Source organism: Monodelphis domestica, chromosome 2, assembly GCF_027887165.1.
Source record: "Monodelphis domestica isolate mMonDom1 chromosome 2, mMonDom1.pri, whole genome shotgun sequence".
NCBI lineage: Eukaryota > Metazoa > Chordata > Mammalia > Didelphimorphia > Didelphidae > Monodelphis > Monodelphis domestica.
Window position 1 is genome coordinate 486,087,192 of NC_077228.1, and position 16,923 is coordinate 486,104,114.

The window sequence follows — 16,923 nt, forward strand, 5'->3', positions numbered from 1 at the left end:
ATCTGAGGAAAAATTATGCTAGACACACTTTTAACTTTGTCTCCATTATTAGCATTTTCTCCATTCTCTTCTTAAATCTAACAAACAATTGGCAAAACAGTGAATCAAGCTTGGCTGAGGTATAAATGTTCACACTTTCAACATATTTTTCTCATGTGACTCCAGCACACTCCTATCTGTTATTAATATTTAGCACTGGAATAGAGTATGGGAATAGCTCCCTACATCTTTCCAAGTTTGTTTCTCAGGGAGGATGGTGCTTTTTTTTTTTTTTAATCCTAACCTTCTGTCTTGGAGTCAATACTGTGTATTGGCTCGAAGGCAGAAGAGTGGTAAGGGCTGGGCAATGGGGGTCAAGTGACTTGCCCAGGGTCACACAGCTGGGATGTAGCTGGAGCCAGATTTGAACCTAGGACTTCCCATCTCTAGGCCTGGCTCTCAATCCACTGAGCTACCCAGCTGCCCCCGAGGATGTTGCTTTTAACCTAAAGCCAATATTATATTCTATGTGAAGTTTTAAAAAACCCTTACCTTCCATTTCAGAATCCATATAGTGTATTGGTTCCAAGGCACAAGAATGGTAAGGGCTAGGCAATGGGGATTAAATGACTTGCCCAAGAGTCACACAGCTAGGAAATGCCTGAGTTCAAATTTGAATCCAGTTCCTCTCATCCCTAGGCCTGGCTCTCTATCCCCTGAGTAATCTAGCTGCCCTTCATTTGTGTTATCCTGTTAACAAAAGCAAATAAAAACAATTTTATTTTATGTGTTGGTAATTTTCATTCCATCACTGAAATTAAGACCAAAACTATTAGTAGAACAGTTGAGCAAAGCTGGGCTTTACCTTGATCTGACTTTTAACATAAAAAAATAGATAATTATATAGTACTGCCAAGCTTAAAAGTAATGCCTGTTATATGGATTATTTTCCCAAAATTTCAGAATCATTTATTGAGATATGCAACTTTTTGAAAAGAAATAATGTATTGTAAACTTCTAGAGGTTATAACTAACTCTTCTAATATAATATATACATGAGGATATTTTATAAATGCTCTCTGATTATGGTAGTACTAATTGTAATAATAGAATAATTTAAACTGAAAAGTTGCAAAGAGAATCTTTATTCTGAATATTTTTATTAGGAAAAACTTCTACGAGAAGCAAAAGAGAATAAAGACTTACTCAAGGAGAGAAAGGATAAGGTAAAATTCTGTTTCATTTTCATAATTGTTTTCTTAACAGACCAATCTTCTGAGGGCTAATTTTGGAAAAATATCTAGAAATTTTAGATAATAGAAACAATTCCTTTTTTCAAAATAATTTTAATTTATTTTTTGCATTCTTTTAAAAAAATTGAGTTCCAAATTCTCTCTCCTACAAACTCCTCCCTCATTTAGAAGGCAAGCAATATGACATCCATTATACATGTAAAGTCATGCGAAACTCTATTACTTTTTAAATTGACTTTTCTTGTTTTTTTTTTTTAACTCATACCTTCTGTCTTGGAATCAATAGTGTGTATTGGTTCCAAGGCAGAAGAGTGGTAAGGGCTAGGCAATGGGAGTCAAATGACTTGCCCAAGGTCACACAGCTAGGATGTGTCTGAAGTCAGATTTGAACCTAGGACCTCCCATCTCTAGGCCTGGCTCTCAATTCACCAAGCTACCCAGCTGCCCCCACTTTTTATTTTTTGAATGAACAAAAATATATTTTTTCTTCTTCTCATTTTCCTACCCCTATTGAAAAAAAGGATAAGGAAATAACATGAAACACTTTTTAACACAAATACATAGTCAAACAAAACTTATTTCTCTGTTGGCCATGTCCAAAGACATATATCTCATTTGGCACCCTGGGTCCTATATCTTTATTGGGAGTAGGATAACAGGCTTCATCATTTTTCTGGAATCTTATTGAGCATTGTATTGATCAAAGTTCTTATTCATCAAAGTTGTTCATCTTTACAAAATTGTTATATAAATTATTCTGTTGGTTCTTCTTATTGTATTCTTCACTGAGTTCAGATAGGTCCACTTTTCTCTGAAATTATTTAATTTTATTATTTCTTTAGCACATTAATATTCTATTATGTTCATATACCATAATTTGTTCAGCTATTATTAAAATGGAACTTTCAGTTTCCAGTTTTTTGCCAATACAAAAATAATTTCTGTACACATTTTTGTATAGATGGGTCCTTTTCTCTATTTTGGAGAGAAATAAGGTGGTATAGACCTAATATTGCTGGGCCAAAATATATGCATAATTTAATAAATTTGGGGACATAGTCCTAAACTGCTTTCCTGAATGACTGGACCATTTTCCCAGCAGTACTTATTTTAAAGTATTATTATTAAAGAATATTAAAGTACTTATTTTCCTATTGACCCTCTAACATTTATTATTTTTATTTTTTGTTGTCTTTGTCAATCTGAGAATTGTTAGGTAGAACTTCAGAGTTGCTTTAATTTGCATTTTTTCTGATTATTTTTTATTTGGATGTGATTTGAAGTAACTATTGACAACTTGGATTTTTTCCTTTGAATACTATTCATTCAGATCCTTTGATTACTTCATTGGGAAATGACTCTTGTTCTTACACATTTGAATTAGTTCTTCATGTTTCTTGGAAAGATTTTTTCAAAATATCTGCTTTCCTCCTAATTTTAGTTGTGTTGGTTTTGTTTGCACAAAAATTTTAAAATTTTATGCAATAAAAATTGCCAATTTTATTATCTATGATTCCCTTTATCCCTAATTTGGTCATAAACAGTCAACTTACTCATAGATGAGAAAGGTAATTTCTTCCTTGCTCCTCCAATTTGTTTAGAATATTACCTTTCCTGTCTCAATAATGTATCCATTTGAAACTTATCTTGGCATTTGGTATGAGATGTTGGTCTATAAATAGTTTCTGCTATACTACTTTCTAGTCTTTCTAATAGTTTTTATTAAATAATGAGTTTTAATCACAGTAGATGATGTCTTTTGCTTTTGCAAACATTAGACTAATATACTTACTCTTAAGTGAAGAAGGAAATTTACATCTTTGAGTACAACTTCATTTCCTAAACTGTTTTTTATTGATTGAAAATTTTAAAACATTTGCCACTTGGGATATTCGATAAATGAGAAATATGTCTATTAGTCATTGTTAGGAAACATAACTTAGATTGAGCATATATGAGTTGTATTCAAATGCATCTGACCTGTTTTCTCAGCTTGAATTTTCTAAGGATAAACTGTTTTCAGCATAATCCTAGAATTAGGTTCCTGTTTAACCTTCATTTAGTTACCACATATTACTTAAAACACAGAACCATGCCATTTTCCTGCTTAATAAACTCCAGTGGCTCTTTATATTCACTCCTATAGGTATAATCATTAAACTCCTTGACTTTTAAAGCTTTTTATCACTTGTATCCAATCTACCTTTCCAACCTTAATTTACATTACTCTTCTCCATCTACTTAATCTTGATCCAGTCAAACTTTCTGCTCTTCACAAACAACATTCTTTTTTACCTATATCTTCTTTACATGGCCTGTTCCCTAGGTCTAGGTGTGACTTTTCTTCAAAATTTAGCTTAAGGGGGCATCTGGGTGGCTCAGTGGATTGAGAGTCAGATCCAGAGACAGGAGCTCCTGGGTTCAAGTATGGACTCAGACACTTCCCAGCTGTGTGACCCTGGGCAAGTCACTTAACCCCATTGCCTAGCCCTTACCACTCTTCTGCCTTGGAACCAATATCCAGTATTGATTCTAAGATGGAAGGTAAGAGTTTAAAAATAAATTTTTTTTTAGCTTAAATGCTACCTCCTACATTTGACCGTACCTGATCCCTTTAGCTCCTAATGCCTCCCCAACAACAACAAAATGTCTTGCATATATTTGGAGTATGTTTATTATATGTATAGCATCCACCCTAATAGAATGTAAACTCCTTGAGGGCAGAGACTTTTGTTTTTGTAACCCCAGTGCTTAGGACAATGTCTGGCATATAGTAGACATTTTATAAATGATTATTGATCAATTGATTAATTTAGGATGTATCTAACATACTTGTTAGCAAAAATGTTAAAAAGAGTAAAGACTACAACTTTTGGTTGAACTGATTAGTTGTGTCAAGGCAAAATCATAAATATCAGTGACTCAGAAGCTCTAGTTGTCCTGATGGCATTGCTGTGTGTAACTAAATTTAAGGCAGTAAACTAAAATATTCAGTCAGAATAAATTTAATGTTTTTGAGAACAAAAAATACAATTTTCTGAAATGGATAAAAATAACTTCTAAGATAATTTTTCTGTGGGGGAAATGTAAAGTGGAGCTAAGTCATGGGTTTGTAAGTGGAATTAGATATGAAAAGTGGCTTGTTCATCAGTGGGAATTTATAATAAGATTTCTATATAAAGATATACTCTGTCCAGGTTAGGCCACAATGTTTGTCATTTAAGTTATGATAGGCTAAATTAAAAATGATGTGATAATAGTAAGTTTTTAAAAATTATTTTTGCCTTTTATTTTAAAGTGTTCATGATAATTTAAAATACCATAAAAATATAGCATTTATATACTGTAAAAATGTTGCAAATAGAAAGAAAGTATAAAGACGAAATAAGGACTGGACCTGTGATTTCACGGTTAGGAAACTCACAGACAAGGGAACTCCCTCTACTAATGCGTCAGCTAATGTGTCAGCAGTTTCTTTGAAACTTATTGTTTTTCTAAGAGCCATTTCCCAATAGATAAGTGGTCAAAGTTATGTTAGCATGCCAATGTTAGCAGGTAGCTTTCAAAGGAAGAAATCAAAGCTATAAACAGATTTGTAAAAAAATTATCAAATCACTAAAAATTACAGAAATGTAAATTAAAATAATTCTGATACTCTTCACACCCATCAGATTGGCAAAAATAACAAAATGGGAAAATGACAATGTTATAGAGGCTGTGCTAAACAATATCTCACTATAGTACAAATTGTCAGACATTTTAGAAAGGAACTATGCCCCAAAAGTTACTAACTGGAGCATAATTATTCAGCTATACCTCTACTAACCCTATTACCAAAGAGATTGGAGAAAGAGGAAAAGAACCTTGATGTGCAAAAATATTTATAGTAGCTCTTTTCAAGGTAGTGTAAAATTAATGGAGTGCCCTCCCACTGGGAAATGGTTAACTATAGGGTATGATATAGGAATGTAATGGGATACTATTGTGTCATAAGAAATGATGAAACGGACAGTTTCAGAGAAAACTTTCTCAAGATCTCTCTGAACTGATGCCACGAGATGAACAGAACCAAGAAAACAGTTTATACAATGACATCACAGAGAAAAATATCTCTTAAAATTTTAGATCTCTGTCAATATAATGATAAGCCATGTATCCAAATAAATGAATAAGAAAAGATGAAAGACAGTGCTACTTACCTTCTGAAATAGAGGTGAATTAATAATGGACTTAAAACAAAAATTCTGCATTTTTGAACAGGGACAATACTGTTTGTTTTGCTAATTTATGTATATTTCTTATGAGAATTTTATTTTTTTGTTATTTTTGTTTATTTGGTGGGTACAGAAAGATATTAAATGCTACATGAAAATGAAATTTAAAATCTTAGAAAATTATTTATAACATTGAGAATTTAAATGAATTTGCCCAGTCTCATAACCAGTATGTGTATCAGAGAGAGAACTTGAAACCAGTGTTTCCTTTCTCTGAAGTTAGCTAGTTCTTTATTCACCATTATACTGTTTCTTTTATGGATATATACACAAAATATAAACAAAATCTTGTATGGATATATACACAGAATATAAACAAAATAATTATAAGGAAGTTTTGGAAGAAAGAACAATGATAGGGGTATTAAGAAGGGCTTCAGGTAGACAATAACCCATGAACTGAGGCTTGAAAGAAATCTAAATTTTAAGTTGGAGAGATAATAAAGGAACTCTAGACATGGGTGATGGCCAGTAGAAAGGCATAGAGATAGATGTTTTTCCTATGTGAGGAACAGAGAAAATTCCTATGTCGTTGGATTGTACAGTGCATAGAGGACAGGAATATATAAAAAGACTGGAAATGTAGGAAGGTGGCCTGGTTGTGAAGAGCTTTAAGTATAAAACAGAGTTGTTTATCTTGGATCCTAGAAGCAATAAGCAATCACCAATTTATTGAAAAGATTGAGTGGTGACATGATCAGACCTGTGCTTTAGGAAAATCACTTTAGTAAAGGATGGATAGGAGTGGGGAAAACCAAAGAAAAGACTGCTGTAATGATATGGTCAAGAGTTGTTGCAGGCCTGAACTAAATGGGTGCTTATGTGAATTGAGAGAAAGGGGCAATATTGTTGATATAGAACTTAGAAACCTTGCTAATTGATTAGATGTGAAGTTGACAAAGAGTAAAGTGTCAAAGCTGATTTGTAAGGTTGAGACCCTATGTAACTATCATGTCCTTAACTAAAATAGAGATATGAAAGAGTTTTGGGTAAAAAATATTAAACTCTGTTTTGGACAGAAAAAAGTTGAATTTGAGACATCTATGAGGTGTCTAGTTGGAAATTCCAATAAGCAAATTCAGGCTAAATATATAGATTTGGAGGTCATGTGCCAATGATTATTGAAACCATAGAAGGTTATGAGATAGTAATAATTATGATATGCTTCTCCCACAATTTTCATGTTTCCTCAAACCTTCCATTGATCCTCTTTCCCCCTACCCTCTCAGTTGAGAACATTTATCGTATTTAACAACAAAAAAAATGAAGTCATTTGCCATGAGTTCTCTCTTTTCCCCTCTTCCTTATCTCATACCATTCTGCCATTACTTCCTCTTCCTTCACTACTGTCACACGAAGAAGTAACCTTGCTCCTTACCAAGGTTAACCCCTCTACCTATTTAAGTAACCCTATTCTATCCTGTCTCATTCAACAAATTGCCTCCTCTGTCATTTCTATTCTGTCACTTATTTTCAATCTCTCCCTGACTACTGGCTCATTCACTATTGCCTACAAACATGTCCTTGTTTTCCCCATCCTCAAAAAAGCTTCACCTGATTATTTTATCCCTATTAACTGTCATTCTATCTCTTCTGCTCTTTATGGCTAAACTCCTTGACTAGGTTGTCTAAAATAGGTGACTGTTTTCTTCTTACTGTCTTCCAACCTCATCATTCCGCTGAAACTCTCTCTCCAGTTATCAGTGATCTCTTAATTGCCAAATCCACTGTCTTTTCTCAATCCTCATTCTCCTTTACTTCTCTGCAGCCTTCTACACTGTTGATCACTCCTTCTTGATGCTTTCTTCTATGTTTTCAGGATACCACTCTCCTGGTTCTCTTCCTACCTATCTAAACACTACTCAGGTTCCTTTGTTAGATATTCATCCACCTTAAATCCTCTAATTATAGGTATCCCAAAAGATTCTGTATTGGACTCTCTTCTCCCTTTATACTATTTCACTTAGTTGTCTTAATCCTCTCTGCTAACCTCCAATTTTCTATAATACTTTCAATTTTTTCTTTACCCACTTTTACCTTGTGTTATACTTGACTGTGTGCATATAGAAGACTATAAACTCCCTACGGGTAATGACCATTTCATTTTTTGGCTTTGTATTCCTAGTGAATAATATGGTATCTTGAACATAGAAATTGCTTAATTATTGAGTCCAATTTTCTGATTTTCATGTACCGTTATTTAACCATTTTTTCCTTTTTTTCCTCTTGTTTTGTTTTATCTCCACAGAACTTTTTGCTGCTGAACTATCTACAATCTTCAAATTATTATGGTTATTTCTTTGCTCCCTTAGCTGGACATGAAGTTTTCCTTGATTTGTGAACAAAATGAATATACTTTAGATTATTGCTCTTCATAATCTAGCCCCATCCTACCTTTCCAGGCTTCTTACCCTTTGCTCCCCTTGAGGTTGAATATTTTTTGCTGATAATCTGAGAGTCAATAACAAAATATTAGCTAAAACTCAGGCCTCCTAAGGGGTTCCAACTTATTAGAAATTGCTTCATTTTTTAAGTAGATACATCATTAAAATAAATTTACTGATGATTTTAAGCGCTTTTGTTATCCAATGCAGAAAATACAAACATCTGTTTCAGCAACTTCTGAAACCAGCAAGTGGAAGTTTGATTCTAAAAAAGATGCTTCACAAAATGCATCATTAAGTGTCAAGTCAGTTGATTGTGGCAAATCAAAAGACAAAGAAGAATATTTTTGGACACCTGCCAAGAAAAGCTTATCAATATCATCATTAAAGGTTAGTTGCTTAATTTTTCAAAAGGGATAACACTATTATAGGTGCTTACTGTGCAATACCTCTATACAGCTGTTTTTATTTTTCAGAAAGATTTTTTAAAATGAGTATTTTTAGTTCCTGATACCTATTATTTGCTTGTTTTTTACATATTAGAAAAAACACGTAATATCTTTTTTAGTTTAGTTCCGGGGAGTAAATTTAGTTTAGATTACATGCAATATTATGTAACTCATTGAATTTATAAAAATATATTTCATGTCACATATCTAGTAAATGATAGAACTGGGATTTGAGCCTGAATCTCAGAACTTGAAATCCATTTCAAGTACCCTTTCCACATTACTTTTCTACCAAAACAAGACCAAAAAAAAAAAAAGAAAAACCCTATAGGATTAAAAAAACATACATGAGAGAGATTTAAAAGGATTTTGTTACACCTATTTATCTACCTGATCGTTCCATAATGACACTGTTCCTTGGACTTTTTGAGAGGTCCAGTTTGTAAGAGGTATGCAATAGCAGTTGACAAAGAAAAAAGCAGTATATGTTACTGAAGTGCCACTCATCTCAGAAGGAACTAGTTGACTGCTTACCATGGAATCCTCCAAATGCCCACAATTCATGTATTAGTAGAAGTCAAGTCTTATTTTACCATTTTAATTTTGTTTAATAAATCTTATCTTGTATTTGGGCCAGTATAGTATTATTTGAAAATGCTAAGTGTATATAAAACAAGTTACTTTTATATGTATAAACTATAACATAGTTTAATGTCAGAAATTTAACTGTAATAAAACTCATTCAATTAAATTTTTTTGGATTATTAAGTATACTGTTCAATATATATTACATGCTATATAATAAACTACTATAGAACCCTCCCTTGCACAGTCTCCTAATTCGTTGGTAAGCTAGGTTCTCAGAGGGAATTGAATTGTATACTTTTTGTAAAATCCAAGATTTAAAATTTTTTGAGAGAAATTTCAGGAAAAGAAGCTTGCTTATTCCTTGAATCAAAAAAGTGAACTGTTTGGATAAAATGCCATAAAGAAACCTAAAAGAAACTGAAGGGGGTTGAACACATTTATTCTTAATGTAAACTCTTATGCCAAAGGGAATTGCCCCCTAAATGGCTTTTTTTTTTTGTCAATGCAACTACTAATCATTGGTTTTGCTCCTTCTCTTTCTCTCTCTTTTATTTCCCTCTTATCTCCAACTATTGTAATTTCCTCTTAGAAAAGTGCACCTTTAGCTAGAAGATTTTTAGAGACATAAGCTGGTTATGTTAAATGATTCCTTGGGGAGACTAGTCTCCCAAAAATCACAGGGGGGTAATTGTGAAAGGGAATTCTTTATTCTCTGTCTATTTTGAGTTAATCAATCAAGAAACCCTAATTTAACCCTTACAAACATTACTTCTCTCTTTAAGAATAATCTTGAAGGGCTGGGTTTCTCTAGTTTTGTTGATTACATGCTTTTATCTAGTATGTTCCTCTTTAATTATCAGCCAGGATTAATTAGAGTTTAGAAAAAAGATATTTGCTAAAGTAGTACAGTAAAATCAGTTGGCATAAAATGTTGCCTCCAAAAAGCCTGGTGCATACTCTCTTAAAAGCAGACTGGGCTTAAATTTAGTACAGTGAGAGTGAGGCACACATATCTAGAACCTATGATGTCAGGATAAATTGATCACTCTTGATTACTTGGAAGTACTTTCTTGATCCAGAGTTGTCATTTTTTTTTCTTCCTCATTCAAGAGATCTCAACTTTGCAGCTCCATTGTCCTTTAGATAAGTATATTTCAGCATTTATATGTATCTATGTTTGCCTTTGGTGTATCTATCTTTACTTAGGGTTGAATATGTTTTCTTCTTTTGGTTTCTTCTTTCCAATGATATATAGTCAGTGGAAGAAAGAATGAAATCTTTCACTTCTGGGATGGCCCCCTATGAATTGAAATGCACTATTTATAAATAGTTTCACTGAATGCAATTGATCCTTTCAGCCAGTTTTTGACTTAAAGAGATCACAGGGGACAATCCATTTTGATTGCATATTTAAAACTTCATCAAGTCAACTGATTGATTGGTTAAATTAAAGGAGGACTTCCACCTTTATTCTATGATAAACCAGTGCCTAAATCTTTTTGTTCACTTGTTTAAGTCATGTCTGACTCAGGGTTTTCTTGGAAAAGTCACTGAAGTGGTTTTCAATTTTTCTCCAGCTCATTTTACAGATGAGGAAGATGAGGCAAGCAGGGTTAAGCAACATGTCCAGGGTCACACAGTGTCTGAGGCCAGATTTGAAATCAGGATGATGAGTCTTTCCAGGCCTGGTACTCTATCCATTGCACCACCTAGCTACCCCTAAAATTTTCCCTGAGAAAGTATTTCAAGTATTTACCTCTTTCAGATCACTAGGGACCCATTTAGTAATGTATAATTATTCTCTGCCTTACCCATTTCCTGGATATGTTAGGTCTAGAGATAAAAGCATTACTTCTTTCAAGTTCTAAGTGACATTTTGTTGTCTTGGTAGAATTAATAATACTCACTTTGTTTAATTTACAAGGGAGTAATAGTGAAAAAAATAACCCATTTTGGAAAGCATTGGGGAAACATATGAAGATAATAGTTTCCATATTTATATATTTCCTAATGTTTGAATTCATTTTATAATGCTGAAGATTAAATCCTTATTTCACAGATTTCAGAAAGAAAATATATTATGAAGTTCATTTTCGTAGCCCATGGCAGCACCACTGTCACTTTCTGGCTCATATCCTGAAAATTCTTTTTTATATTTGAAATGGTTATTAGACTCACACTGACTATTCACCTCTGTATAATGATGACTTCATTTTAATTTTAACGTTTTTATTCCATATTCTTAAATAAAAGATAACTTTTTCTAGGAAGTTTTCAAAATATACAATGCCAGATATATCAAGATAAAATTTCAATCTAAAAAAATTCTCTTTTGAGTAAATGTTTGCACAGAGATTTTTAATCTCATCATAAGTTATATACATACTTATTGTTTGTAATTTTTTCTTTTCTTACATTAAGGCATATACTGTGAAGACACCAACAAAAATGAAAATGTTGCAGAGTGAAAAGAGAAATCCAGTCAAAGAAGGGACAATTAAAAAAAGAAAAATGCTATTTGAATTTGACACAAATTCAGATAGTTCAGAACATACTGATCTTTTGGTAAATATATTACTAAGTATTTATTTACTGCATGTTTTTTTTTTCATTTTGAATTTATTTATTTAGTCAATTTAGAACGTTATTCCTTGGTTACACTAATCACAATATTTCCCTCCCTCCCCTCCCTTCCTGCAGCCTACGTTCAATTTCATTGGGTATTACTTGTGTCCTTGATCAGAACCTATTTCTATGCTGTTGATATTTGCACTAGGATGTTCATTTAGAGTCTACATCCCCACCCATATCCCCTCGACCCATGTATTCAAGCAGTTGTTTTTCTTCTGGGTTTCTATTGCCACAGTTTTTCCTCTGAATGTGGATAGTGGTTTTTCTCATAGATTCCTCCAAGTTGTTCAGGATTGCTGCATTGTCACTAATGGAACAGTCCATTACATTTGATTGTACCACAGTGTATCAGTCTCTGTATACAATGTTCTCCTGGTTCTGCTCCTCTCACTCTGCATCAATTCCTGGAGGTTGTTCCAGTTCCCATGGAATTCCTCCACTTTATTATTCCTTTGAGCACAATAGTATTCCATCACCAACATATACCACAATTTGTTCAGCCATTCCCCAATTGAAGGGCATCCTCTCATTTTCCAATTTTTTGCCACCACAAAGAGCACAGCTATGAATATTTTGGTACACTGCATTTTTTCTAATTTATTTGCATGTATAGCATTAGTAACAAAGCAGCCATATTTATTGTCTTGAATTCAGTAGAATATTAGTATAATGTGCCTTTTTATTGCCTAGATTTAGATAAAAATATACAGGTCCATCATGGATATACCCTATCCATGCTATATCACATAGAGTTTTGGATATATTGTGTTCCTTGAATATAACTGAATTCACAAAAAGGTCTCTTATTAATAGGTGAAACAAATATTCTTTGATAAAAAGGTTATTAATATAGCTATCGAGAAATTAAACACTTTTCTTAGTAAGATAGTAAGTTCTACCTCATTGGAAGTCTACTTATGAATGCCATAGAAAGAATTCCTTTACAAGTAGAATTGAACTAGAAGATTTCTGACTGAGATTCCATGATTCAGAAATATATGGACAGAATTGTCACTTCAGGTGAAAATTTTTATGGGTTTACAATTTCTTTTTGTACTTTAACTATGACTAACATTTAACTTACTATAAGATTAATGAACTTACTTTTTATTTAATACATGCATATTTGTTAAAGTTTTTTTAATGTAAACAGTATAAGCAGAATTTCAGTACATGCTGAAGATGAGATATTGATATCATGAGAATTTTGCTTTCCTTCCTCAAATATTGCATAGGCCAAACTCATTTTCCAAATATTCAGTTTGTATAGATTTGATTTTACCATTCAATCAACTGGAACAATAAACTGACATAAAATTTCTTTCAAATATGCTTATCTTTTTGCTTCCTGCCCTGTCCTGGAGCCAAAGCAAAACTGTATATAAACTCCAGAACCAATGAGCCATAAGGTCCTATTATGTGCCAGATAGTCTTTTATGTGCCAAATGGTCTTCTAGGTTCCAATAATTAAATTAAATAGCATACATTTTAATGGAAGCAAGAATAGGTTATGTCAGATTAATTTCCTTTTTTTTTTAGCAGGCCAGTAGATCAGATAAATTCTTTTTTTTTTTTTTAAACCCTTACCTTCTGTCTTGAAGTCAATACTATGTATTGGCTCCAAGGCAGAAGAGTGGTAAGGGCTAGGTAATGGGGGTCAAGTGACTTGCCCAGGGTCACACAGCTAGGAAGTGTCTGAGGCCAGATTTGAACCTAGGACCTCCCATCTCTAGGCCTGGCTTTCAATCCACTGAGCTACCCAGCTGCCCCCGATCAGATAAATTCTATAGAAAGTTTATGTAGATTTCAACAAGCATTTGATGACTTCTCCATGCCATTCTTATATAGAAGATGAAAAAATGTGGGCTAGATGAAATAATAGTCATCATCTGACCTGGTTTGATGACTTAAACCAAAGAATAGATATGAATAAATTGATAACATATAGAAAAGTCTTTAATGAAGTGCCCTAGGGATATTGGGTCCTTATTTTTTTAAACATTTTCATTCATAATTGATGAATGCATTAGTGTCATGCTTATAGATTTATAGATGACACAAAAGTATAGCATGTTGGATAACAGAATTTGTAGGCGAAAAGACTAAAAAGAAAAGATTTAATAGAGATGATATAAAATTCTACACTTAATTTTTAAAAATCACTTTATCAAGTACTAGACAGGAGAGATTGTGGCTAGAAAGCTATCATGTAAAAAGACTTGATATGAATAAAAAATACAACATGGCAGCTGAAAAAAACCTAATGCAAACCTACACTGCATCATAGATATATAATGTTCAGAGCAAAAGGTGACAATTCTTTGGAACATTGTCTTGGTCAAACATATCTAAAGTAATTGAATTCTGATTGTTACATTTTGAAAAGGACACTGATAAGTATTTAGTAGTACAAAGCAGCAACTTAACAGCTTTTTTTTGAGCATATATTTCCCATGCATATGCCAGACTTATACAAGACTCCTTGAAATATATGACAGATATAACATTGTCACTTACCCTCTGTTAATATTCAGAAAGGCATCAAAAAGGTAGACATAAACTTTCCAAAAGTATTTGCTTCTGTAATGGAGGTGTCCTGCACGCAGTTGAAGAGATTCTCTGTAGGTAGGAAGTCTTTGGGATACATCTCAGGAATAATAGTGTGTTGTCTGGATTAAGCCCCAGAATGTTGCAGATCCTCCTTAATAAGAACAATGATCCCTCAAAATAATGTGATATAATTATTCATTCAGAAAAAAATAAGTGAATAGAACACATCTATTTTCTAGACTATAAAGTGCAGTTGGATGGACAGTCTCTAGAGCTAGTTTATCATTATACATACAGTATGAATATATATATATATATATATATATAATACACACAAATATGTACATACACAAACATTTTGGCCAGTAACTGAAAATTAACAATAAGTTAGTCTCAGTATTAAGCAGAAAGAGAAGAGATGACTAGATTGTCTTTAAAAATTGCAATTTTTAATGACCTAAGCTCCTTCCTGAAATGAAAATCCATATTTTTAGTAATGGCATTTGAACAGTGATACTATATGACTCTAAATTGTGGAAAACTACAGAAGTGAAGTGAAAATTAATCAAAGGGCAATGGAGAATAGGTGCATGGTGGATTTTTAGAAGGCTATAAGACATTACAAATAGGTTAGAAGGGGTGGAAAAGAGATTGAGGGATAATTGATAAATAGCTCATATACGCTGTTTCCTGGAAATGAGAAAAAAAAAGTGAGAAAAGCACCCTAGCAGCTCCCAGGGTACTTCTTACAACAAGTTTCTTAGAGGATATGGAAAAAGTCACACAAGAAGGGCAGACATGTATGGATTGTGATTGATAATGTTGAAGGGTTTATCAACATTGACAAGATTATGGATCTGTTGAAATATTGCTAAAATGGAGACATTTAAGAGGAGAAGGCTACCAAGAAAATGAGGGGTATTAAGAACATGCATATCATGAGAGGTCAAAGGTACTGGAGATATTTATCCTGAAGAAGAATTTGGAGAACTATAATGGGGAAGAAAAACCAGAATTTTCCTACTTAGCATTAAACTACACAACTAGGAGTAACAGATAGAAATTACAGAGAGGTAGATTTTACAATTATATAAGGAAATTTTCCTAACAACTAGAACTATCCCCAAAGTGGAATGCACTATATGGTAAGGTTGTGGGTTGCCTCTCACTAGTAGTCTTTAAGCAAAGGCTTGGGGGATGCTGTACAGAGGATTCTTGGTATATGTGAATAGGATTAAAGGGTTTATGAGGCTCCTTCTAATTCTGAGAATATGATTCAATTTACCCGTTTGATATTCAACTAATATAGTGATTATATTACTTCCTGTTACTCTAATGCCTCTTGCCTTGTCATGAAATGGAGGTGGCTCAGGGCTCTTAAAGGTTATGCAGCAGAACTGAATTCTGTCAGTTTCTGCACATTTAGAAAGGCTTTAAGTATGGCTTGGGAGACAGACTGCTTTTCTAAGAACTGACCAAGCAAAGTATAGGTTGGCTCATCACCAGAAGATCAGTCCTGTATTACCAATCATGACTTGCATGTGAAAGGTTATATACATGACCAGAGAAGTAAGTGAACTCTTATGCAGTGAAACTGGGACATGGGACTGGGACAGATGGATGGTCCATTTAATATGTTCAGATGTATAAAATTTTGAAAGAGTCAGGGGAAGGAATTTGGAATAGGGCAGTGTCTCTTTGGAATAATGAAAATACACGGACAGAAAATCATATAAAATGAGAAGGTGGGGAGAGATTGTAACCTAAAACATTGGAGGGAATATCTTGAAGTATCAAAATATATACAGTTAAAATTTAAAAGTATTCCGAAAGGTTTCCTAAAAAACAGTATTCTGTCCATATTAAAATGAATTTTAAAAAAAGAACAAATGCTATTCTAGTCTAATTAAGCCTCTGGTTTTACCTTTTAAAAAAGCTAATTTCTTTTCCATATGTTTCATTGAGGATCTTGGGGGAGAACACAACATTTAGATCAGATATAATTCCAGCCTTAATGATCTAATATGACTTATAAGAGATGAGAGATAGCATGGGGTTTTGGATAGAGACTTTTGTTCAAATCTTGCTTTTAAAATCTACTAGCTGTGAGACCCTGGTCAAGTCACCAGTGTCTTAGTACTTTAGGTAACTCTTTAAGACTATAATTTACACAAAAGGTGCCAATATTTTGTGGAGAGAGTGTTCTTACCCAGAAGTTCCCTCACCCAGTGAAATAACAGGTATAGGCTGTCATCTCACACTGTATATATATCAAGATATAATCAAGATGGATAAATGATTTAGACACAAAGAGTCATGTCATAAGTAAATTAGGGAAGCATGGAAAATTTTACCTGTTAGAACTATAGATAAAGGAAGAATTTATGACCAAATGAGATAGAAAGGATCATGGGAAATAAAATAGATAATTTTGATTATATGAAATTAAACAAGTTTTGAATTAAAAAAACCAATGGAGCCAAAATTAGAGGGAAAAATAGGAAACTGGGGATAAAATTTTACAGCAGATTCTCTGAGAAAGGCCTTGTTTCTCAAATATATATAGGGAACTGAGCCAACAAATTCTCCAGTTCTCTAACAAATAGAGGATATTAACAGGTAGTTTTCAGATAAATGCACATTAAAGCAAATGTGAGGTAGCACATATCAGATCAATTAATATGACAAAAATAGGAAATGATAAATATTGTAGGGGTTGTGGAAAAATAGAGACTCAAATGCATTATCCATAGAGTTGTAACCATGTCCAATAATTTTAGAGAACCATTTGGAATTCTGCCCAAAGGGCTATAAA

At 33.1% G+C, this 16,923-nt stretch overlaps 1 protein-coding gene across 3 annotated transcripts in view; it reads left to right on the plus strand.

Moving 5' to 3' along the window:
• Positions 1–16,923, plus strand: part of SYCP1 (synaptonemal complex protein 1) — a 75,546-nt gene that overhangs the window by 52,141 nt on the left and 6,482 nt on the right. For all 3 annotated transcript variants that reach the window (XM_007485237.3, XM_007485233.3, XM_007485236.2), the window contains exons 29-31: positions 1,146–1,205; positions 8,101–8,280; positions 11,349–11,492. In XM_007485237.3, the coding sequence (XP_007485299.2) occupies positions 1,146–1,205; positions 8,101–8,280; positions 11,349–11,492 (384 nt within the window). The remainder of the gene's footprint in view (positions 1–1,145; positions 1,206–8,100; positions 8,281–11,348; positions 11,493–16,923) is intronic.